The 27,785-nt window shown below is 38.5% G+C and overlaps 1 protein-coding gene across 2 annotated transcripts in view; it reads right to left on the reverse strand.

Annotated features, from left to right (window-relative positions):
• LOC139818625 (limbic system-associated membrane protein) overlaps positions 1-25,003 on the reverse strand; it is a 167,604-nt gene extending 142,601 nt beyond the window's left edge. For both annotated transcript variants that reach the window (XM_071787420.1, XM_071787419.1), the window contains exon 1: positions 24,819-25,003. In XM_071787420.1, coding sequence (XP_071643521.1) covers positions 24,819-24,921 — 103 coding nt within the window. In that variant the 5' untranslated portion in view covers positions 24,922-25,003. The remainder of the gene's footprint in view (positions 1-24,818) is intronic.
• Positions 25,004-27,785: the final 2,782 nt, after the last annotated feature.

Genomic DNA, 27,785 nt, shown 5'->3' on the forward strand with positions numbered 1-27,785 from the left:
TCCGTTCGTAATTTTCGTTTCTGCCGCGAAGGTAGATCTTAAAGCGCGGTACCCACCTCTCTCTCTCTCTCGCGCGCGCGGTCGAATAAATTTATTTTAATGAAAGCCAGCGATTTACAAACTTCTGGGATTCGATGAATTGCCACCGAAGAGAGAGATGAGATATTTTACAATTGCTCCCCTCAGCAAATTGGGTACGTTCGTAAATTATAACGATAATTACGAATTTGTGATCAAATAAAGTACAGGCCACTTATCGTTAAATTGCATTTCGAATTATGCCACTAAAATTGTATATTATTTATGCCGTAAATTAATTAACGCAACCATTATTGTTGTAATTCAACGTTAAATTATTTTCTCACGCAAATTTTGGTAACGTAACGTAAAAAGGCAAATAAAACTTTGACGGTTGGCAACAAACAAAAGTGCTCGTCTGGAAAAAGGAACCGCGTGTAACACGCATAATTAACTCGGGCGGAGAAAAAATTCTTTATCTCATCTACATGTCGAGTCATGCATCCCACATTCAACTGTCTACTCTTTCCTCTGCGAACCTGACTCGACGAAGAGACGGCCATAGCCATAGCCGAGAGTTTCCACGTTTAATTAACTTCGAGCAACATCTTTTAATTATAAGACAATTCCGTGCACGCGAGAGACACGAGGGGTCACATACCCGACATTATAATTGTCGGCGAATATTTACGTCGCACCTTTCCTTCTTTATTCGCGTGGCCGTTCTCGTGCAATGTCAGCGCAAAAGGCATCGTACGCTTCTCCGCACTGCCCATAACAAGAACTCGCGACAATTACATCGCGAGCCCGCACGTAGAGCTACTTAAAAGAAAATTTAGGAAAAAAGCTCGTGAAGATTCCAGGGTCGTCTTTCACTTAAGAGACATTGGAACTTTTATTTTGCAAAAAATAGAACGGCCCCGCACTAAAACAAATAACAAAAATTTTCGCAAAATTTTATGCTATATACTCGTCGCGATATACTGCTCGACCAAATTTTAATATTTTATACGAGAAATTTTGCTTTATGTTATCATAAAAAATTTAATTCTGTCTTCCTTTGGTGTATATCGTAGATATATATATTTATATATATACAGCAACCGGCAGCGCAGCTTATTACAATTTGTATTTTACATTTGCGAGTATTAAAATTTGTCCCTTTCTCACAATTAACCTCAGGCTTCAGTAAAAGTTCTCAACTGCGAAGGAGAAGAGTCGAGAAAGAATACGAAGAATTAGCCAAAAGTTTTAGGCGCAATTATCGTCGACTGCGCTTTGTTAAGTTCGCATAATGGCGCGGCACGGCGAAGTGTATCACCGTTAACGTGTACGAAAGACTGGAGGACAAATTTCATGCTCCGACGAGTGCCCAGTTCTGGCGAATTTCACGGCCCGTCAAGTCGCTATCTCTCGATCGGTCAAGTATAAAGGTGTGCGTCTACTTAATAAAGAATTAAGTTTCACATACGCGTGTGCGCCCCCCCCCCTCCCCGACTATGGTCGCGTATCACGTGGCGAACGAGCATGCATCCCGCTCGCTAATTGCGGCACGCACGTGTGCGCCCAGTGTGAGATATCCCACAAAGCGAACGGACGTCCACTCATAATGGGACGTAGGCTCGTCATAAACGATCGTTACCTAAACAAAACTGAAAAGTGTGAACGTTCATCTGTAGAACCGAAATAATTTTTGCGAATGACGAAGACTAATTAGGAATGATTCGATTAATACTGTAAACGGTGCTCGTCGATCATTCACAAACTATCCTTTCTACGCTACGTTCATTACATAGAAGTTGTATTACAATGGAGATTATAATAGAAGTTGGCGGAACACGGAATCGATAAGATACTTAAACTTTTAAAATTAAAACCCCCTGTTTAAAGCCCATGCAACGTTTTGCGGAAAGATATCTTAACGTTGCAGTTACGTTTTCTTCCGCCAATTATATTCCACCTCGTCGGTCTTGTAATTATTTTCCGTACACTTTTCAAGACGATCTTCTCGTCGGAGTGCCGATACTCGTGGCTTGCCGCTTTCTCAGGCCCCGTCTCCTCGCCAGCAGCGAGGAGCACAAGCGCAAAACTCTCGGTACGCCGAACGTTGAAAGGGATAAATCCATTAAGGTCCCGGAACGCACAATGCGCAAACGAGCAAATTAGTTAATTAATACTTCGCAAACGCCTGGCAGAGATAGCTGCGCTCTTGGTCTTGGAGCGTTTCCCGAGCATCGGCAAGCGCGCGCGCGCGTGAAACACACGGAGGACGAGTAACGAGAGTGGTTGTAACGTTTGCGAAGCTGCGAGGCTTTCGTTCCGGAAAGGAGGAAACCGGGCAAGAAGTGGGACGCGAGAATGCGGTCTGTGTATGCACAGGGTGCCGGTGTATACGCGAGGGCGCGCACGTTACCTTTGCCGATGCTGACATTACGGCCTCCTACCACGCGAGAATTCGGGAATGTAGACACGGTACTCGCGGGTGTTGAATCGCCTGCTAAATCGAGCCGGGGCAATCTGCTGAAAATTAGTACCCGACGTTTCGGATATCGCGTTTTCTGCCAAAGGTAGGCGGCAGCAGGGTGGGAGAGGGGTGGGTAGGGAGGCAAGGTAGAGGAAATCGACCTGATTGTCCCTCGTGAACGACGCGCCGCGGATAGGAAGTTACGTGTGCCCGATTCGTGTTCGTTGCATGATGAAGGTGGAGCTCCAGACTGAGCTACTTCGAGGACAACCGATCACGAGCGAATTTACGGATGAACACGGACGAGTGCAGAGAGCACTCTTCTTTTATAACAAATTTTTTTTTTTTAAATGTAAATAAAAAATTATTTCGCTATTCTGCTCCATTTTGTTGTGTCTTGCTTCCACACTTTTTCTTAAATGTTCATAAAACTATTAATCACAGGAGCACGATATGAGTGTAAATAGGTGTTTGTCTACAGAGCTTGGATCGGTGGATTCACTTAAATTCAAATGACTGCGAATCAGTCATCCCTGCGAGGTCGATGTAAATTTGAGCTCGATCGTATTCGTGGCGCTATCCACACTCATTGAAGTAAGTTCGTTCATTCGTGTTTGTTCGCGCTCTTCGCTTAGTCTGAATCCGACTTGAAAGCACAATCTTATATATACGTTATTTTCAAACGGAACCGAGAGACCCGGGACTTTGCAAAGTAATTGTCAATTTTAGAGAAATATCGAGAAATTCGAGAAAACCAAAACAGAATTCTAAGCTAAGTATACCGCAAGATATTCCGACGATAGAATAAACTGAAACGGCATAAATTGTGCAAAACTAGTCCATTAGTCCATCCGCAAACTGACGAAACGGCGGAGAGCCCATCTACAAATTGCACGGACGAGGATTACAAGAAAGAGCAATTACGAGTATTGAATTTTCCTTTAAAGAAAGGAAACTTCCCCAACGCCATTCACATGTGAACAAACAGTACAGTTGTATTTTATCGTCAAGCAAACACGACGACCAAATTCACACTTGTCTGTATTTTGCGTTGTAAAATCTTTCGGCATTTCTCTACAGAGAACTAATGAACTGAATACGCGTTGTGTGTGTGTTTCATGCATCGCATGAAAACGATTCGACAATTGACAGCCAGGCCATCAAATTGCGAGGTGCGATTAAATTATTATACGATCCGGATAAAAATAGTCTGGCATTCTCACATTTCCGACGTTTGTTCGATATTTTAATATTACGCAGGATACGAAATTAAATTTAAATCTGTACAAACGCAGTGCTGACATTAATACGCGCTGATTTATCTTGTTAGATAAAAACCGATGTAACACACGGATTTTATTCAAATCACGTTCGACAATCTACATTTGGCATTGTTAACTTATTTTTCTTGCGACATTAAGCATCCGTTAATTATCCTGACAATTCGTGACGTGCATAAATTTAAATTTCGACAATAAATGAAGTCTGTTGCGAGAGACAAGAATATAACGTAAATTGGTAATATTGTCGATAAGCAATATCATCGTAGCAGATCGCGTTGCTTTGATCCGATATTATAATTTATGCAAATATCGACGAAGATGCACAGTAGTGCTTCGGTTAAACTTCGTTAAACTTCATTGTGTCTTCCAACTTTCGTATCTCGTCGGTGGCAAACTATGCGCAAGTACATGAGTAAGTTTTCGATGCAGTTTCATCTGCGTAAACATTACTTTCATTATTCATAGCAATTGCAACACAGTTTTCCCGCACACAAATACATTTTTTTCCATTACAAACACTGTATAAAGATAAAGTAGAAAATAAAAGATACGTACTACAGATATATATCAAACATATGAAAAGCTTGAGCATAAAAAATGGCGAACGTATTAAAAATACCGCAGCTGCTAAATTATCGATTTACGTACAGGCGTGAAATTTTATATTATGATAAAAAAGTTATTATTCAAGTAGCCCCGGCACTTGCAAGGGACACTAAATTAATTCATTAATTAGCTCAATAAATGCTTTCCATCATCGTAATGTTAATAGCGCTAATTAATTAAAGTTTATTAATGCATTATCATATGACGATACTTTAACGCACAAAGTATCCGTGACATTTTAATTGCATGCAATATAACGGCGCTCAGTGTTACTCTCCATTAATATTCGCAGAGGTAATTAAAAGCGAATTTGCTGTTTAACGAGTTCTCCAATTTTACGCATTAATTTGCTAATTGAATCTCCTAAGAGAGGAGGATTGATAAAGTTTTTCGTAGAAATTTTTACCGCACTTGAATTTCGTTAACCGGCAATAGCACGCAAATGTCAGACCTTTCTTCGGATTGTAAATAAATGACATTTTTAGTTAAACGTCACTGAAAGTCGCAGCTTCAGTTTTTTCTAATAATATCGCATTTTTTCTTGGGAGTTTCGAACTCATGACAGGTGCAACCTGTACAAAACTTAAGTTACTTCGAGCTCAGGAAAAGTTAAGAAATTAATAATTTGGTTGAATAACTTTTGCAAACACCGCGGCATAATTTACATACATATTAATATCTAACCGAGTGTGAGACTAAATTATGACATCGAAATGCAAATAGAATTTAATAGAATTTCTAGTCACGCGTGGTGTTTCAAGTATGCCTTTAACGCTTTCCAATTCTTGAGACTTTTATAACGGTGTCGTTTTTGCACAACGTTACTTTATATATTACGATTATTTCTCATAATAATGTTTAAAATTACGAGAATTTCAATATTTCCATCTGTAATATATCGGAAGAGAAAGTGGCATTGCAATATTATTCAGACAAAATACAATTGCTTTTGTTAACAAAATACCGATAAATTGAATGTAGTATGTACATATCAAATGTTAAATGATGACATATCTATCTCGACACAATTAATAATATATTTTAGAAATTTCTGCAATTTATTAAATGTTCAATGCAAATTCCGAATGTCACAAAACCTCGTTCTCCTAGAAAACTGTCTCCATAATATATAAATGTGATATTAATTGTAATAAATATATATAATAATAGCGCGAGACACTAAAAACGAAATATTGTCAATTGAGGCGATAAAAATAATAATAAATGACAAAGGTTAATCGAGTTTTTGCCAGTGTGCATTAAGTATGCTTCTATATATTTTCGAATCTTTCTCTCTCTTCTCCGAACAGCAGACGTAAGTGCACGTTACATTTTTCGTATCATGCCATACAAATATCAAGTTATAACGGTATCCATTTATACTTGTTATAAAAATTCACCTACTTCTATTGATCCCGAAATATATTTCCATATTGCTATATGAAAGCATTGCCAAATGTACGATATGAGAGACGAATCATAGCGAGTATAACATGCGTAACTCGCCACAACCAGTTCGCTGAATAATATCGCGCGCGCCCGTTCCGATCGTCCGCGCGATGGAAAATGCGCGAGCAGTCAAAAGTTTTTGTATTTTGCATTTCACATTTTTTTTTTCGCGGTGTGTGTATACCGCGTTGCCCTTTCGCGAATATTCCGCGTCGGCTCGCGCGCGCAAACATTTCACAAATTACACGGTCTGCAATAAAAAATGCAAAACGTTGTACAGGCCCTCATGGAAATTAGATTTTTGCTTTGAAAGGCTGTTTTGTTGGCAGCGATTCTTTTCAAAAAGTGTTTACCACGTGAACACGGAACGAAAGCTTACAATCCATTTTATTAAAAAGTGTCTCGCTTACTTTTAAGAATATTGCATTCATTATAAATCGCGTACGGATGCAATGTCGCGCGTTATTATCATTGTTCAGTACAACTCATGTGTTTCATCGTGCAATGTTGTAAATCGACAACGGACTTTCGGGTTGGCGCGCGCGGCGAGTCAGCCTGCGGTAAATCAGGATTCAATATTCTCGAGTGATGTTAGTACGGTGTAGTTTCATGATATAATACCTAAATCGTACCCGCGCGCGCGACGAGGATGAAACCGAGGAATGAAGCTCGAAACGAGGGCAGATGAAATAATATTGCTGATGGAATCGGATCTGGCCGGAGACTATTCGGATGAAATAAGCAAAGGAAATTGGATGAGGCCAGCCCACCCCGACAATTTTAAATACAAAATATTTCGCGGAATCGTTAGTGAACGGACACAAGAAAGAGAGCTAAAAGAGGGACGTCGCGTAATCAGGTTAATCAGAAAAATGGAGCTAGGGGTTTTAACGTTTACAAGATAGCCGTAATTGCGTAAAGCTCATGGAAGTTATTAATGTTCATAAAGGCAGGAGCAATTCAGCGAAAGAGCAAAAAGATTTTCCTCCGCGGGGGAAAGCTGTTCGTAGACAAAGAAATCCAAATAATTTCGATCTCTGCCATCACGGTTAGGTATACGAAGGGGCGGAAAATAAAAGTCGCCCGGCGATATCTGCGGTTCGGACGGAATTGAATCGGGCCGCTCGGTCTCAGGCGAGTAAAACAAATCGAGCGATGTAAAATACCCTGCGGAATCATCACTCACCGCCAACAAGTAAACCGAAAAGGGTGAGGATCAAAAGAGAATCCGGGCCGGGCAAAACTACGAATAAATATTGTCCCATCGTGCGCGCCGCCAATATCACAGACCGGGGGAGGAAACCAAAATACATACGAACGCTTCCCGAGAGAGTGTGAGCACGGCGGCGCGTATATACACACACGGTAGCGGAGGGCGAGATCGACGTCTTGTTTATCCCGCGAGGGTTCGTAAAACTGATCCAATCATCGTCTTCTCGGTCGCACGAACCAGAAGTACCGGGGATGAACTGACTGCGAATGGTCTGGTCAACGGATTCTCCGGATTCCTTCTTCCAGATCGAGCTTCTATATTCGTTCATCTATAGAGCCCGATCAAAAACTGTTCACTCTCGAAGTTGAAATCTTGGAGAGATTGAATTCTTAATAGAAATAAAGTGAAACAATGAAAGAGCAAAGATTCTCTCATATATACGTTCGTTTTAGGGGATATCCTATCCCGGAGCTTCTCATCATTAGAAAATATTTTCGAAAAACGTTATTTATGCACACATCATAATTAAACAAGTGATGAATTAAATTTTATTTTAAAATAATTAATATTATTCCTTGTAATAAAGATTTTTTTACTATAATAATATTTTTTGCATTTTCTTCTATTTTGACTTCTTTCTTTTTGTAGGTCCAATATAGTCGAACCTAAGTCAAATTTTGTCCGACAGAATTTAGGTTGAGTATCAAATACCTTTTAAGACAGCCTGTATCGCGCAGACTTTCAAAGGAAGGCAAAGGAGATAACCCACTGTCCGTATGCAAATTTACCATGCCGCCTCTGAATCGTTTCTAGTGGACTCCTGTGTGACATTTAACGCTCGTAAGGGGCCGGCTCAGGAAATCGTTTGTTTCTTTTTATTAAATTTAGTATCCCGCCCGAGCAATGTTTTAAGCGGAACACATTGTTACGACCGTGAACAAAAACGTTACTTTCGCAAGGATATTGTTAGCCGCGGCTGAATTGTTAAATGTAAATTTTGAATTCGGTACGTCACGGGTCGGGCAATATATCTATTTTTCTTTCATTTAGAAACAACCATTGCGGACTTTGCATCTGTAAAAGTTTTATTTGTGTTTTATTATACCCGTATATTAATTTAACAGTATCTCGCTTCCGACCGTTTTACAATTTTTAAAACAAACCTTGACAAAGTTTGCGTACAAACTTGATAAAAAAAAGTACAAACTAACGAATGTTTTTTTAAAATAATTATAATTTATGCCAAAACACATTAAAGGCTTTTCGAAGAAAACATCCCGGCTTCTTAGAGTGCCGCTGTAGACAGATTTAAACGTAATTACAGATTTCTACATTTCTGCAAAAGTCATACTTTTTAATATCATATAAAAATTTTTCAACCACCTTCGTCAAGCTGGAAACTTTAATATCCGCCTCTCAGAGTTCCGCGGTAAAGCTGGTCCCGAAGTAAACTCCGATTGATAGATCGATATCCATTTCCTATCGCAGTAAATTTCGTACCAGTAATAAATATTTCATTAACCGCTACAAAATACATGCCGGAGCTAGCTTAATTTCCCTGATTTGCTTTGCAAGCGCATTGCAATTAGAAGAGCGTTTCCGCCCAGGCGGCTATGCAAATAATACCCTTCTTTATACGATTGAGATGCAATTCTAGCCGCGGCAGTCTAGTACATCACAATATGTTCGGGATAAGTGAAAAAAAAAAGGTTTGCAACAAATGCGCGACTTTTAAAATATAAATTCAATAATTAAATTCAACTTTTTACCTTCGCCATTTGCAAACAAATGTTAATCTTTACTTCTGGATTTCAACGACAATTTAAAATCGAATGAAAATCAAGTTTTAATTGATAATCCGATAGTATTGATATTTTTACTTAATTGCACAATTTCACGAATAGAGAATTGATTTTATCGCACATATAAAATTCTCAATTATATAACAATGTCTCGATTTGTTCTACGTTAGCTTAAAGGTAAATTTCAGTCGGCGGATCAATACCCGGTTCCCATCACAGGAAAGGCTATCTGAAATCGTCATCTGAACCGCGAAAGAGATTATAGACGTCTATACGCGGCTGCATATCTCCATCGCGATAAGTGTAATCGCGGAATCTAGTTCTTCATGTTTTGAAGAAGTGGAACGCGGATATTTTGCATCCGGCAGTAACGCATTCTGACACGAACTAAAGCGAATATCGATAACGATAGGAATCACCGATCCTCAGCCACGCAAAAAGATCGGGTAAAAATGTAGCAAATGGGATTTTGCAAAATTATCGAAGATCGAGAGAGGTATCCATCAGCGCAATCTGTATGTCCGTATGCAGTTTTAGCAAATGTATTATACTTTAAAATTTTTTCAGGTCAACTACTTTTGTCGGCAAAAAAAAACTAATTCGTCTCTCAGGAAATGTTATGTTAACACAAAGTTTCCTACTCGTGTCGTATTTTAAAATTTTCCCTTCGTATTGACGTCCCAAATTGTAAATATACAAGTTATCATTTAGCTGCTTTAATACTGTAAACAATTCTATGTTAGTTTAATGCAAGTTATTCTTTCACAATTGGCCTTCATTTAGATGCTATAAGCATAATTAAGCTAATCGAGCGCCAAGTCAATCAAGATAATAAAAAAAACGTCGGCGTGTTTGCTGCAAACGGCTGCTATATAAATAAATGTAACGTAGCGTCCACGGTAAATAAAACGCAAAGAGTAAACGTTCTCTCGTTAATTAAAGTGCTTAACTGAACGTATAACTCAGATGAAAGGCTAATTTTAATGAAACAACGTAAAATATCTGACCAAATTCGTGATTCGAAAGCGTGAGGAAGCGTCACAGTCTGCGAGTACGAGCCGACATTTCAATCCTGTGCGATAAAACGGGAGTCGCGTGACATTTTCTCTCTATCTATTCTCCCCTCCCTGACGAGATGCACTTCATTTTGATACTAAGACAAACATAATCAAGGTACTTCCGTTCCATCTTTGCCTCGCGACAATAAATGATACACAAGACGTTATTTACCACGAGATATGAAGTATACACGAAATGAGGTCTCTCATCCTCTCAGTTTCTATCCCACCGCGTCTTACGTATACATATTGTATATATGTATATACATATATAAGAAGCATCTATTTCTCTACCAGCTGCGACTTAAGTATTTATGCTTCCGTGTGCCGACATGCGGCATTACCACGCCAGTTTCATAAATGAGTTTTTCATTAACTATCGCTGCGCGTCTCGCCGCGATGGGGTCTCGCGCGTCTTCTCACCTCGTCAAATTTTCGATTCGATATCGATTTTCGTCCAAGATATGTCGAATGTGTCGGCAGGTTGTTAGTAAGCTTAACGAAACACTTATCGATCTGGAAATAATCGAGAGTCCGCGAAAGTGAGCGGGGAAGAGATAGCTGTCAAGAAACCCACCTCGATAATTCAACGATTTTCTGCAGATTATCGGCGAAAGGAAAATGAGAAACGGGACGCCGCGCCGCGCCGGGTACCCACGCGATTGCCTCACTTCCCGCCGCGTTATCGGACCGGACAGTCTAGATTAGCGGAATTGCTTTAGCCCGATGCACGGGCTGTATTAGCAGATGCGGTTTGGCACGATTACCTCCTTCCCCCTCCCCCACCCCCTCCTTCCCGCTCTGACTACTGCTATCAGAACTGTTTCGGAGTCCGGAGAGTACAAAAGTCCATTAATGGAAGTCGAGAGGCGCGTGATCGAACTGCAAACTTTGTTTCGCCGTTGGCATTAAATTTTTGAGCGCTACTGTTAAAAGCACCTTGACAAATCGGACACGCGGTCTACACCGCAAACATCCGTTATCTCCTTATCTCCTCGACGTTTTCGCATGGCCACGCTCCCAATATTTTACTGCTTCTCCGTGACAAATTCGAGCCAAAATTACGCAATGTTTACGCATGGCGATGTGCAAGGGGTACGCGCAATATCGCGAATCGAGACGGATCGGAAGAATCGTCCGTCGCGAAATCGAGAGTCGAACGACACGCCGATCGAACGTGATAACACTCTCATTAATAGAAGCGAAAGGAATCGTAAAGGAAGTTCGGAGGTTAATTTTACTAATACGTTTGAATCGACACGAACGCGCGACACGAACGGGAGGATAAAATTATAGACCGACGATAAAATTAAATTACCTGGTGCGATCAAGGCTCGAGAACTTTATACAACTTTACGATATCGATCACGTTCCGATAGTTAAATATTAATTTCTTGTGAGTATCGCCGTTTTACAGTTGCCTCCCGTAACACTTTATTTGGATATTCATCAAGTAACGAGCCTCCAGTGTATTATAATTAGCGTTAACATATCAAAAAATATAAATAAACTTGCATAATAGTAGATATACGTTCAGATGCAATTCAGACACAACAAGACACAATAATCATAAATATTCATTGTAATATTCAATCAAAAATCTCTTTACTTTCTTAATAAAAGATAGTCATCTTCTCGCCTATCTCAATTTCCGACCCGATTTGCCCGAAATCGAAATTTTACCCAACACGTCATAAAATCCTGCCTTTTCGCCTATAATTTTTCGTATCGAAATTACTCGCGGCAGATAGTAGATAATTCGATTTTTATTGCATATTACGTTATATAGCCCCAATTTTACGATACTGCCGTCCCTCCTTGACACATATACTTTTTTCAGACCTACAAACTTGTTTATACCTACCGCGCCATTCAAGGCTTTACGAACCTATAATTCAATTTTCATAAGAAATATCGCCGAAAGAGGCATTTAGATTTACGGACGATGAGCGTTCTGTCTCTCTTTATTAAAACCAATATCTGAACCTCCATCAGCTCGCTATCCTAACCTAATCCGACATATCTTTGTAGCGTGTATATAGCTTAAATTAAATTTTGAACGATCATAAACTTTGCAATATAGATTTTCCGACTAACCGTGTTGTATTTGATGTAAATTATATTCCGCCCAAAATATTCAAGTCAACTCAGCTATATAATATTCAATATACGCACTCGGCCTCGCGCCGAGTTTTTCTTTCGTTACTTAAAATCAAAAGCGTAAAAACGCGATGACAGATTCACCGCGAGCTTTCGAATAAAACATCGACATCGCGTATTGTCCGGCATCGATAAATCGATATCTCCGTTATATCACGGCTTAGCGAAACCCAGGCAATCGCAAATCAGACACCACGCGCGCCGCGCCGGTCTTATAGACGCGTTTATCTGCGCCTGCGATGCCGAGTAAAATTTTATACCGCTCTTCCGCTTTATATTTCGGCCTGATCAGACCCCGCGCGCCGCCATTATATATGTATGTATATATATATATATATATATATATATATATATATATATATATGTATACATATACCCCGCGGACCGCATAAAACCCTCGCGCTTGATGCTGAGGCATCAATATCAGGAGGGCATATTTTATAGTCAAACACACGTTCCCGCCGCAGTACGCTTTTCGTATGAATTATTCCCGCCGCTCACTGAGCGCACGCCGAAATCACTCAACCCGACTACCGGTGCTGTGAGACGAACGAATTACATTGCCGCACTTTGTTAACTTTCAGGGCTTGTATCTCGGCCATTGCCGATGAGAGCCACGTTAACTCATCACCCCTAAATAATAACATTTATCTGGATATTAAATGCGTTACAATTTCAATAAATGTTATCTTCCTTAAGACCCTCACAAACGGTTTCTTTGTGACGGTTTATTCGATAGAGCAAAAGATCTGCGCATGTATTATAAAACCTTGATTTGTGATCTTGAATGATTTATTACCGCTAATTGTAAAACTCTTACGCTGGTACAGATGTATCATCATTACCATCTAGGTATAGAAATTCTGACAATGCAAGCGCGAGTTTATGGATTTACGCATAATTTGTACCGGTTAAATTCCGTAGCTCCATTATAGTATTAACAGCATGTTTAATTACGTATAATAATTACGTGATAGTTTACAATTGATGTGGATTGGATTTTGCCTGATATTGCTATCGTGTATTGATTAATCTCACGCTCTCATTATTTGCCGCTGAAATACAACTTTCGTTGACTTTACATTTATTGTTAGTACAATTTTTTGAATTCTCCATTTTATTTTCTGTCTGATATATGTATAATTAACAAGAGCGCTACTTTTAACAGAGAAACGCACAAAAGAGTTTCTCGAAAGAGATATAATATCAGTAGTTACACAATATATAGATAAACCGAGAGATAAACGTAAAAAAAAAGAAAGAGAGAGAAAGAGAGAGAAAAAACCGTTTATCAGATTATCGAGGTTGAATGCAAGCAATTTGTTTGCGATCTGCAACAATAGAGCGAATTCGCGCATCTGGCCAAATTAGATTGTACGGCAAATAGGGATGCGTGCGTAATGTCGATAAAGGCAATTATTTTCATTTTCCGTGCAGATTATATTATCACATTGGGCAATCACGCCTGATAATTAGCTATAATGTACAATCATCCATCGGCAATCCGACATTTTTGCGATCAGCGCGGTGAATATTTTGCACGACCTCTGGCACATTTTAACTGGCATTTTAAACACGTTGGAGAGTTAAGCTTAATTAATGTGTCTTGTCTGGCAATCGTCAAAATTTCATTAAAATGCTCCTCAGATTATAAATGTCATGGATATACTTTCGTACGTCATTGACGAAGGTAACGCGCAAGGAATTTAAATGTAAAGACATAAAGAAAAATAAAAGGATTATTTAAAAAAATCACATCAAGAGATTAAAAAATGTTTTTTGCAAACACTCGACAGATACTACAAAATGTAGTAATATATTAGGTTAAAAGTGCTCATTAACACGCGATCGAAATCATCATTTACCTATTGAAATGATTATTCCGAAATTGACAGACAGTTCGCGTTAATTCATGTTATATAATACACACGTCACTCATCGTATGTATGGGGCGCAGATGTGCCTACCCATCACCCGCGACTGAAATTTCATCTCGATATAGTTTATGCTAAGTGAAATATCATCATGGTATATGTTCTCATCATTATACCACTTTCTGTTGCAAACGGAAAAAAAAGAAATAATCACATCACGGTTGCTTTCACATTTTTAATAAAAAAAGACTTTTGTCGCAGTTATCGGCGAGTATACGAAGTGCCCGCTTGAAAATATTTCATCTCAATTGAAATTAATGCTGAAGCACTTCGACGCCACCAGATAAAATGTCCCGCTATATTGGTATCTATAAGTACGGTTATTGTATTTCATCTACCTCCGCCGCAAATAAACTCCAGCGCCATTAAAGTCGAAGGAAAGTAGACACAACGACGTCCATTAGCCTGACACACTATTTCTCCATTACCGCGCGCGCGCCTACAATGAGACGAATTACGAATAATTTTTCATTTTCGTTTTCACTCCTCCTTCTCCATCCCTCCTCTTCTTTCTTGCAAAAGACTCTCCGCCCAAAACAAATTGCGAGATCTTTCTAGAGACCCTATAATAAGAGACTGGCCATAAAGCCAGTTTTGTCAAAATCGTGCGAAAGAAAAAGATATTCATATCGCTTTCTCTTTCTCTCTTATATCTCTCTTTCTGCAGTTCTCTTGCTTTTGACAAAACTGGCGGACCAATCAAAACTGGCTGTCTTATAGCCAGTCTCTTATTATAGGGTCTCTAGATCTTTCGAAAGGAACGAGAATTCGTGCCACGGCGATGAATCTCCGACATTTAGAAACGTCGCCGTCCGCGTACCCGTGTACGAAATACATGTCCCGTTCGCCGACCGGCCTGATTAGGTTTTTGCGAGTATGATACGGGGGTATGAGTCCGCAAGATTTGAATATCCGCAAGTTCGCGGTAGCCAATAGCGGGTGATATCGATCGCGGGTGAAGGGACCGCGTGGCACGCGATCGAAATTCCGTGACGCGCTATACGCGTTGTCAAACGGGGGAGTCATTCCTGTCCATTTATTCCCGCTGAATATCCGACGATAACTACGCTACACCGCTATATCGAGTCGCCAACGCGCAATAAGGGAAAACCTAAAACATCAAGAGACACCGGCGAAACAATTGAGATACAGCGACCCCGGCCGATATTAGTTTCGCTAAATGGGAAACGGAACTCATACATTTTTAGAGATTGTGGCGAAAAAGCGAGAGTCATGCATTTATACGAGATTCAAAGATGAGGGAACTGTGTGCTCGCGCGCGCGGCATCGACTTCCCCGATACGTACGGGGATAATGCGAGACACAATCTGTTTCAATAAAATTTCAATTCTTCGGAACAAGCCGTCGCAGACGTCCGGGGGACGTCAGCGGGAACCGCAAATAATTGTACCCTCGGGAATTGCCACTTTGAAACTTCGCCGCTAACAGAATCCTTGTAATAGCCGATGACGGGGTGAGTAGATGTGGGAGAGACGGGGAAGGGTGAGTGGGTTAAGGACATCGTTCCCGCGCGCTGGAAACTATTGCTAGCACATTCGACTCACGAAATCGTGCAAAGAATGTCGAAGTTTATGAAGAAGGAGCACGTGACGTATCGGTCTACGATTGCAGCTCCGTCCGATAAATCTCCTCCGTAAACGCGATCGCCCGAAATGAGTATTATCGTCGAATGTGGAGTTGAAATAGTGATAAAACTGTGCTTGGAGCGTAGCCGTTTAATAGAAACGTAAGTCGCAGCAGCTTGTTAATAATGACTAATTAAAATATTCGTAATTTAAACAAACGATGGTAAAAAGTTTTATTTGCGATATTATTTATGTTAATTATAATAATTTAAACAAAAATCTTTCGTCTCACGTGTCTATGCGAAAGAATGCTCCGCTATAGATTCACAGAATTGCACACCGCATCATAAATCCTGAAGTTAATTATATATGTACATTGTTAAATCATGTTTTAATACAGTATTGTTAAATGATGTTACAACTTCAGATTAAAGTTAACATTGCGCAAGGTATTTTTAGAAATTCTGACATTATTATGAGTGTACGAGATTTCATTAATTTAATTACTGCGTTAATTGCTAAGTCTGCATATGCATTCTTTAAATATGCGCGTTTATTATAAATTACATTTCGCGTTTTACATATTATTTTGTTGAATTTTATCGTGCGAGATTGACACTTGAAAATCACTGATTAAACGACAATCGTCAAATAATGAATAAAATTAAAATATTCGTATAATCATTAGAACGTCAACTGATGCGATAAATTTGATATCTACTGTTATATAGATATATGTATGATTTTATAATAAACTCATAATTGTTTTTCTTCACATATATTTCGACAAAATTCGTAAATTAATCACATGTATATAAATTATTTGGTGGCACTCGGGAAGCAAAATATTGCCTAAATAATATTTCTGCATAATATTCGCAAAAACACACAATCAACCGATAATCTGTTGGTATTGAAAAGGGATTGCGACAACATCAATAAATGTATCACGCAACGTTTGGTAACTGCCAGAAAATGTGCGAAATGATATTAAGCCGTTATAATTCGCAATGTTTTGTTTCTGATAATATCGGGAGAGAAATACGAATAATGTAAAATCGCAATAATTCGTACGGTATTTTAATGATTGAAGGAGCATACAAAACTAATTAAAAACCTTCGCTAAAATTCAAAAGATTGTCTCGCAAATGAATCTTCCAGTTGTAAAACTGAAAGATTTATTTGCGAGATAATCTTTTGAATTTTAGCGAAGATTTTCAATTAGTTTCGTATGCGCCTTTTCAATCATTAAAATACCGTATGAATCATGGCGATTTTAAATTATTCATATTTCTGTCCCGATATCGTCAGACAACTCCGTTTATATCAGACTACAGGAGCAATCACACACTCCATTAGAGGAAGATTCGTATAAAACTCAGCGTACCATCTTGGACATGGTACGAGGGCATCCAATTTACGTGAAGACAAATATCGCGACATTTCCCACGGTAATGAAAGTGGAAGAAGCTTGGCACGACCGTTTTGTTTTCTTACACGGCCGTGTAAGGGCACATAAACAAAAGAGAAAACTATAACACTTGAGAAAAGCATGAAAACAGCGAAGAAGAAACAGAAAGCAAACGGGAAAGCAAGAAACAGAAAGAGAGATATAACGAGAGGGAGAGAGAGACGAGGAAGGAAGAGAGAGAGAGGGAGAGAAAGAGAGCATGAGGGAGGAATTTCCTCGTGCGCCCTCAGAATTCAATCACACCGTGTTTACAGCTCAGTACACTTAATCCTCTTTATTGGATCCAAAGCGTTTGCCGGTGCGGCGTATCTCAGAATTTGATCAATTTTATGGGCAAAGGATTTGGATGATACTTGCGAACCTAGCATCTGTCTATTTTGGCTCTCATCAAAATTATGTCGTGCCTTCTCCAGCCAACGTTAACAATTTTATGACGCGCGTTTGTTATTCTTGCAAACCTAATTCCAATACATGGAATGTGCCATAATAGTTTAATAGCGAATTATGAAGGTTAGAACCGAAAATCTCGACGCGAAGACAAGTACGTGATTAACCATGTCATCGCGAATGAGTGTCATAAAAAGACAACAATGGAGAAGTAAAAGAGAAAATAATGGTCCGCAAACTTAGGAGAGATAGTTCATTATGTATTGATCTTTCTATTACTTTAGGAATTAAAATTTATTTATTATTTATACTTACTTCCCGCAAGCTTTAGGGAAAATAGTTTATTATTTATTAATCCTTTTATAGGTTATTTAAAATTATTTTATATACGCGATAATTATTTTTTGTAAAGTAGTTCGTGTAGAATTCGCGTGTTTAAATCTGTAACTGGTACTTATCGTACGCATATCATTTTTCTTAATTCAAATGACATCAATTTTTATGGCTTGTATGATTTTAATTTCTTATGCGCAAATACTACATACACCAATAAATAGAACCAGCTCATATTGTGACTATTGTGATTATTAATAGAGAATTTAAACTATTACGTAAAAATTCTTTAATTTATGTGTTACCTACGCTATATATCGCAGAGAATCTTTTTGATTCTTACTCTTTTCTTATAAAGCAAATTCAACGTAAATGTATAATTATTATTATCTTTTCAGTTATAAAACTTTTATAACAAATTTTTATAGAAAGATATAATTATCAAAAAATTATATTCAACAATTTAATTTTATCTATATAATTTTATTTTATCTTTTAATATTATTAAAACATATAACATAATACTTGATTCGAGGATATTCTATATAAATTTAATCGGACTTCATGTTAATTTACTCTCAAGTAATATAAAATTAAATGCTCGATAGATAATAAATTCAGATAGATCATAAATAGATAATAATAATAAATAATCTCTATAATTGGTGCGCTATATATTTAAATAAATAGAATTATAAATAAAATAATCATAAGCACCTTTATTTTTACAGATATAAGTAAATTAATTAAAAGTAATTAATTAAAATATGCTATGTGATCAAAATACTTCTTTCACTCTTTTTTTTCTGCTCATGACACATACATATTAAAAAGCTCTCTAAACATAGATTTTAAATAAAGATTCTGAACCATTGCATCATTTTATATGATTTATATAACATTGGATATACATATAGAAAAATCACATTAATAATCTCAAATTCTATTTAAAAAATATTTGAGGAAATAAAAGGAAGAATTTTTGTCTTTTTCTGGCATTACCTATCTCATACATACATATTATAAGTACGTATTTAATATAATTTATTTTTTAAATCCATCACACATGCACACATATTACATATTAAACTACATATTAAATATTAATGAACGGTTGACAATTATATAGCTTTTGTATTTAAACTGTATTCGGCGATTCATATATCGCTCTGCGTTATCAATTCATGGAAATAGACAGATAAATTACGTTTGCGTTGATGATAAGCGTAAAGATATACGCGAGACCAAGCGTCGTTAGAAAAATGATTAACGCACTTGAGTATCGCAACAAAAAGTGATAACCTAGAATTCCTCTTTTCTGTGTCATTTCGATTCTTGCTTGCGAATAAATTGCGGAAGCATATAACGCGCGCCGAATCGTGAATGATTTAACGGACAGCGTCGCGCGATTGTCATATTGTGATAATTAGTAGATAAGTATGTGTTCGTAATTGACTATGCTTCGATACTTAATAGAAATCCTTGATAGCAAATGTTAATCAAATCGCGCAGTTTATCATGGTAATCGTTTATAGGAAATCACGTTTGACGATTCCTAACACTTGTCGCGATTGCGCCACGAGAGATAGTGTAACGATGCATGGACCAACACGCACCACCCGCATAGACACTAGGCACATATATACACACCCAGCGCACTGTATGCCGCAAAGTATAAACAAATGAACGCCCTGCACTACCGTATACATACTAGCCAATTCGTCATCCCTACGAAATATTTAACGTATATACTGTAAGTAAGATAAATACTAAATATTCTGTATGTTGCATTTGAAATTAATTTTGTCGAATAAATACGGTAATTCTCTTTATATAGGTATATTTGAAGAATAAAATTCCTTTATTTTTTTTAGAAGAGAAATCGTGTATGATTTTAATTAAACAAGAATTTTTGTGCGGTTTTAATAAATCAAGAAAATGAAAAGAGAATCGTAGAAGATATGACAGCTTACTTTCATGATTTATTAAAATGACGGAATTTTATGCATCTCAGGATATAAAAAGTATTTGGAAAAAAGTGATATATAAGTAAATTAATTTCCATTTTCCCCACACAACTAAAGATAAATTTTAATTTATTAAAAATCATATTAATATTAAATTTAGTAATTCATTCGAATTCATTTTATATTGATGTAGTTAAACAATTATTTAGTTTTAATTTTTCAAAAGCAATTAAATTATTTGCATAAGAGATTGAATTATTTATAACAGTTTTTTGCTATTAATTACTAACTTGCCGATACCAGCTGATTGCCATAAAGTACACAGAGAGAAATATTTCTTTACATTCGTTATTTCCATTTGTTTGGATTATATTTATTTCATAGAAACAAATTTACTTTAAGTAAAACATTATTTTGTTGAATAGAAATTTTGTAGTTTTATTACATTAAACCATATTGTTTAATAGAACAAATACGATTGTTTGAAAGAATATGTTTCGATGAAAAAACATTTTCTTTGGTTACAATAAATGTAATTAGCGTTTTCACCGCTAGGCGGCTGCTAAACTCGTAAGTCAAATTCGACCAGAGACCGTATATAAGGCCCCACAGTAAAAGCGTCTATCACTCGCAGTTGTACACATCAGTGTACAACTTGGAATCTAGTATCACACCGGTCACTCGAGTGATGGAGATATGACAATTATTTATTATTTATTTATTTATATACGTAGCAGTCAACCGACTACTACATATATCATATATAAATAAATAAATAATAAATAAATGTTTAAGACATTTTTTATAAAACATTGATATTTAAATAAAACAATAGTATTATTAAAGCAAAGAGAATATGTTTTTTGTTTCAAACAATTTTTTTATTTAAGACAAAGATATATATTCTTTGAAAAATCAAACAATTGCATTTTTTAGTTTAAACACTGATTCGGTTGGACTATTCCAATGCATAAATTTCTTTAGATTTAAGAAAATTTATTAAATCTAAAGAAACATTTCTCTCTGTGTACGCGTAATATTTAGGAAATCAAAAGATCAATTGCGCTGTAAAAATCAATATTACTTAAGCGTCTTAAGATATAAAAAATCGAGAACAGTTTAATTTATGTAAATCATGCTTTGATCATTTATAAATTAAAAATTATTTTAATCTCTAATATTTCCCTGTTAAAATGTTTTATTCTAATTAATCAAAGATTGTAGTTAAGTGTACATTTAATTAATAAACATTAATCAGACAGTTATCGCAATATTACAATTTATCAATACTAAATTTTATGACAGATTGCCATACGTTTTTTCTACTGAAAACTACCAAATTGTAGTAGTGAGTTGTTCGGAAAAGATCGCGAAGAATATCAGTGACTTCTTGCAAAATTAAACTAAATCAGGATTTGCCTATAAATACAATACAAAATACTCTGTAACAAATCTAAAAACCTATGTGCTCATATTAGAAATAAATCGCGAGAATAGTAGGCAGAAATAACGGGTCAAGCCATAGAATACATATTTCACATAATATTGTACTATTTCTGTCGTATTCCTATAATATTCTCCCCAAATTGTTTCCAAAAGCATATCGACTTGTCATATTACTTACTGTAACTGTCCGACATGATAGTTTCTAAATAAATAAATGCTAAATTTAAAGTCTACGTCTTTTCCAGTTTTCCCCCTTTTGCAAAACGCGAACGCTTGTACAAACGGTTAAATTTGACGACAGACTGCCAGACGTTTTCCCACTGAGAACTACAAAATTACGGTTTAGCGAGTTGTGTCCGGAAAAGTAACGAACCAAAGTGTGATAACAAAGCGCTCGGCGTTGCACGGATGCATTTACAAAACGCACGCACAAAGCTGGCATTCGTTTGCAAACCACTATATAATGACACGGTTTTACAGCGTTCCTTCTATTTCCGTTTTCGTGCGCGTGGCCGGCACACCAAAGAGGCGGATCGAAGATAGCAATAATTAGTGGAACATGAATCGCTGAATTCTTCGTCGGCGGATCGATAATGCTCGCGACACACTGTACGACAAGTGATTTACATACCAACGTGGCAAAAATGCCCGTGCAAAAGTGTGTCGGTGCGCACATCGACGTATTCTGGGGAGAGACCCGAGCATAAATAACTCCTTGAAAAACGGTCAGAAAACGATGCGTCGTATCTCATATTTGAAAAGCGTGTCGCGCACGCGATAAATTACACTTTACAATATTAACTGTCCGAATGCCCATTACCCGTTACTCTCCTACCTCGCGTTATTAATGCAGAAACCTCGAGTATTGTTAAAATACACGATTGCTCGGGTCTTACGTCTTGCGGACCGACGCTCGAGACATTTTTAAAGCGGATTTAACAGAGGGATCGTCTATCCTTAAAGGTGAACCTTCTATTCTTCTATATAACAATCTTCGCGAACGTTGAATACGTTTTGTAATTCATCGTGAGTAATGCAAAAGCGTTATTCACAGCATTTAAATCTTTATAAACCAGGGCGCTCAAGTTGTGTCGCGAATAAATTCTCAGCAAGATTAATAAAGATTAAGAAAGAGCTTTGAAAATTATCTAGCACAATGGCCAAACCGCTGTTATCTTTATTAAATTATTTCAATTTATCATGATTTGATCGACAAAATCTCTACTAGTGACGTTATATCGAATCCCACTCGCGGAGGTTTTATAGAACTAGTTTAGATCAGTGTTACGAATATCGAGTAAAACAATCGCCACTATAAACCACCTGTTACACGTGCCAACTTTTTTATAATTTCATAAAGATGCAACTCAATTTACACGCCTATTAAGCATTTTGCGTGATGCTTTATTAACGCGATAATGTTACGGCCAAACTTCAAGCTTCCTATTCATAAATATTCTTCTCGCGCACAATTTTTCTTTCTCCAGAATACACATTCGCGATAAACACGGCGAACCTGGTTTTCCAACAGCCTTAATTAATAATAATGTGCACGTTCTCAGATACAATGCCCGGATTTAAAAAGAAACGCTATAATTGGTTAAATAAGTGGCAAACAGTCTTATTCCGCTCGGATATCCTTCATCGTGCGCAAAAAAAATAGCGTATAATTATTTTACAAAAGTGGGAAGTTATTATTATTTTACGCTAACGTCTAGTGACATAATTACCGGAACGTAGGTCTATTCTCTTGCGGAATTAGAACGTAAACGAAGTTAGAGAAACAGCAGTAAAGTTAATGACACAACTACTGGGAGGATCGTTAAGAAATGAATCCCCGCGTATCGCACTTTTTGTTCGGAACAACCTACCTCGTCTAACGTAATTTTCACGAATATGAAACAATTTCGATCTCGAAAGTTTCGAGTCGGAACTGTCAAGTACAGCATAAAACGGAATCGGGCGATAAACGCGTCTCTTCCGCGACGAAAAATACTCCCGTTGTGAGGCAAGTATAGAATTGCACGGTGACGCATCGGCATGTGAAAAATTTCATCAATACATATGCAAGAGAGAAGAAGATATATTCAGCATCCACGAAGTCTTTTTTTATACAAATTAAGTGCAATAAATTCGTGCAATGTCGAAATTTTATGATCTTGTAAACATCATCGTCGTTATTACACTTAAGCCAGAATTGAGTATTTTTATATAATCTAAGAAAATTACTTTTTCTTCATTCTATTATTATAGTATACGATTGCTTCCTTCGCAAGATTTTTAATTACTTTTTGTTACACTTAAAGTGACATAACAATTTTTATTCGTACTTAATAACGATTCTCGCGCACTTGTATCATTGTACATCTGTTTAATTACGATTCTCGTGTAGGTACGCAAATATCCCGTGCAAGAGAGAGGAAGTTGAGCACTATCTGGTATGACACGACGCGGCATATGTAACCGCGGATAGCAGTTACGTTCATAATTCGAAAATAAAGCGTAACGCCAAATCATCGCGGTCTCCGCGCTCTCTCGTAAACGTCATAAACAACTGAAGAGTAGCAAAAACGAACGCGACGAGGAGAATGAAATGAATTATTCGTCGCACGACTACCCGCGAACAAATCGGAACGCGTTAAAAACCATAACACAAACCGAGCATCGAAATTCCTGTCACGCCAACCTTCTCAATTAGATCCGCCAATTAACGTGTAAAAACCGATCGACCTCCACGTTAATTCCTAATTTCACTAATTCATTGGTGAAGAGGTCTACGCGTATACCTACTTTCGTTTTAATACCACTATGGAGCATTATAATGGAGTATTATCTTAAGTATATTATATGAGGAGGACGTCTTTATTGTATTATAGGAAGGGTGTTATCAATATCTTACTTTCATAAAAGGATAAAAGCCTGAGATATATATATCCTCGTTTACATCACCCACATTGTCCCAGTGACATAATTCTTCTCTATTTAAAACTCCTGAATAATTTTAGAATCTTTAACTATAAAAGATTATATCAATCTTTAATTAAAACCCGAGGTGAAGCAATCGAAAATTCAAGAAATCTTACCATCATTCATTTTCATTACATTCGATCACATTTATTAAAATCAATCATATATTAATTTCAGTTATATAAAGACGATTAGACTTCATAATTAGTTCATCCAGGAAACAAGGTCAAATTTACTTGACAAAGAAAAGAAAGAGCCAGAGAAAGTTAATTTGCTTAACTTGCTCAAAATCACAGCTAAACGGTCTTTGATCTTATCGTACAAGTATCAACGCATCGCAGATGTAATCTTATTCGCGAAGCGGAGAAGACGTTACTACTTCTTCACAGATTTCGCGAGCGTGTCGCAAGCACCGGCGTAGTTCCCACGAGCTGCCGCGCTTCGACAAGTGGCGGCCGATAAACGCTTAACGAGCGGCGTAATTAACGATCTCCGGGCGCACTACAGGTGTCATCTGCGTGATCTCCCCCGGCACGCGCGCGACGACACCCCGCGGGGGCTGAGAGATTGACGATCGACGACGCGCGCGCGGGCACCGTCGAACGCAGCGAACGTGGAATATGGAATGCATTACAGCAGGCGCGCATCCGCGCGTCATGCATCGCTTTACTCACCGACAAGCTCCGTACGCACGCCTACCAGAAGAGTGGTCACTACCAGAAGGGGCACCTGTCGTCGGCGCGGGCACGGCACGGCACGTTTCTCACCCATGATCATGGTATAGTCGCACGTGTAGTCGCACGCGTGTATGGCGCGACACGAGGGTAGCCGCTGCCGCGTCGAGACTGAACTCCCGACCTGCCGCGAGGCTACGTACATCCGACGCGCACGAGGCAAGTCACCCCTTCTCGCCCTCCCCCTCCCCCTCGCCTCATCCTCCTTCTGCTCAACCGCCCCCTCCCCTCCCCGTTTCCCTATCGTATCGCACCCCCGTCGCGCGCGCGAGCGAGACCGAACCGGAGGGGTTGTTCCGAACAGCGCGCCGTTCATCCCTACCACACGGCGGCGGCCCACACCGTTCATCCCTCTTCGACGTGCCGTGACGCGGCCGCCGCGAGGGGGATGAGACCCCCTCGTCACGGGGCACCACTCGTCACTCGCGCCGACGTTCCCTTAGCCGGCCGGCCGGCCGCCGCGCCGGCTAGCTGGCTGACTAGCTGGCTGGTTAGCTGACTGGCTCGCTCGCTCGCTCGCCGAGTGCGCGTGGCGAGCTTTGCTTTGAGTTACGCTGACACACCTGGATTTACTTAGAGCCCGGTGATTACGGCGGGACCAGGGCGCCTGGTGTTAAGCCTCTCGCAGTCGGACTTATTTCACGCGTCGCTACAGGTGAGCGCGCCGCTTCCTTCTCGACGCGCCGTTAAGGCCAGGACGCAAGGAGGCAGAAAAGTAAGATACAGAACGACGAGCGAAACAGAATCCTGGGCTTAGTCGACGCCAGGGTGAATTTATTTCATGTTACAATATCAATGTAACAACGAATGTTACATTTATCATATTTTTAATAAAACTATCAACTATTATTAAATGATATTAAAACCTGATTATTTCTTGTGCATCTCCTGCGCGAGAAGAATACGATAAAAATAGAATATTGCCAATATACGGTGAAATAATGAGAAGGATAGAGATGAAGGATCGCGGGATGACACCCGCGAGAAAAGTAGAAATGGATAAGATAATAATTTCAGGAAGCAATCAATCACAACGCCAATGCGCCAAGGCAAAGTAAGTCTGATAATAAAGTTTGAATAGGAAGATTAGGAAGATATCGCGGAATAAAGCGGCTGAATGTCGAGGCTGCCTTATTAATCTGATTTATAGCGCTCAAAGTTCAAAGATATCTTCTCACGGGCGTGCAGCGCGTGATGTTTATAATTCGAGTTAAATTATATTTACTTTGCCGAAGAGCCAGCCTCTCCCGTGTAGAGACACAAGTGTGGAATATTTGCGTAGCGCGATGCAGCGCGAAATGATTTAAATTCTGCGCGCCCCGACGCTCTACATCTCTCCTCTCTTGGCAGTCGCATAAGAACAGCGGGAATCGATGCCACTCTCTCTCTCTCTCTCTCTATGCGATAAAACATTCAAATAAAAAAGGAGAGCTCCTTTCGCGGCGACTGATACGAACACAAACAAAGAGATTTCCCCCTCGAAGAGTAGGGCATGTAAGTGGACTATCCAACAACGATCGAGGAGTTTGCTCTTTGAAGTTACGTTATGTTTACTCAGCGTACATCAATCGCCGGGAAATAAAAATTAAGAAGTCGTTTCGAACACGATCGGGTCTCAATGTAACTTTATAGAATATAATATAAGTTGAAGTATACTAAATTAAGTTTTATACATATATATTCATATTCTCTGCCATTGTTAGTCGATTTTGATCTTTAGTTATTGAATATGAAAATCTCATTTAATAAATTATGATCGAACCAAATGTGATTGCAATTAATTCATTCTGACTTATTGGAAATAAGAAAATTGATTTCAATTATTTCACATGTTATTTTTAAATTAATGTTTTTAGTTTGGATACGTCTCTGATTGATTAATATTTTATTGTATCAAAAGTAATATTAGATTTTCTGCTATTGAAGTCAATCAAAACTATATTGTGACCTAAAATTCTAAAAAAAGTGATACTAAAAGAAATAAGAAAACATACATGTAATATTTAGAAAAAACGATTGTGCACATATAATAATATATACATTAGTTATACGGTAAATACATAAAAATAACTAACATAGATACATATGTAAAGTCGCTCTATTTGGATTATCGTCCCGACATTGCGCCATCAAAGCGAATCCTGTCAATCAGCCTATCACATTTTAAGTATTCTAGTTGAACCACCGAAACCGTAGATTCGCTCAAAGATTATCTGAAGTTGAAACGCGTTCGATAACTGTTTCGATTACTCGCAGCAGAATTGCGCGCTTTCCTTTCTCGATCAGGCAACATAATGCTGGGGGGAGGGGAAAACAAAAGATTGCATGAAATCGGAAGTTAGTTTTCTTTACATCAGAGGCTTGTATATTTTACTTGAATTTCCCGATGTGGAAACCATCGTGCAACTACGGAAAACTATTTCAAGCGCAGCCCGATAAAGGAACCCTGACGAGTAATTGGAAAAACCGGCGAGCGCGAAACTTCAAACCATCGATTGTCCGTACACAGATTGGAGGGCCGATCCGGGATAAAGGGACCGGTGCTCCTGGAGGCTGTGTGCGCGATTGCAGTCAAAAGTAGACTGTCGCGAAACTTTGTTCTCGTTCGTCTTCGATACGGGAGGCAGGCCACACGACAACTCGGAGAACGCTTTAGGCCAAAGATGTCGTATTATGTGTAATTCTATCGGGAGAGAGGTCCGCCCGCGCCTAGCGCGGCGTGCTAGCAACATCCGGGTGATGTACGATCCAACGAAACGCGCATGAAGGACACTGTATCACGGGGGCCCGATGATATATCCCCTTCAACACAACCTCGAAACTCCCCGGCAAGCATACAACGAAGCAGCTTCCCTTCCTCGGCCCTCCACCCCGGCGCGGCCCTCCCTGACTGCAGCACAACCAATG

Source organism: Temnothorax longispinosus, chromosome 9, assembly GCF_030848805.1.
Source record: "Temnothorax longispinosus isolate EJ_2023e chromosome 9, Tlon_JGU_v1, whole genome shotgun sequence".
Lineage (NCBI taxonomy): Eukaryota > Metazoa > Arthropoda > Insecta > Hymenoptera > Formicidae > Temnothorax > Temnothorax longispinosus.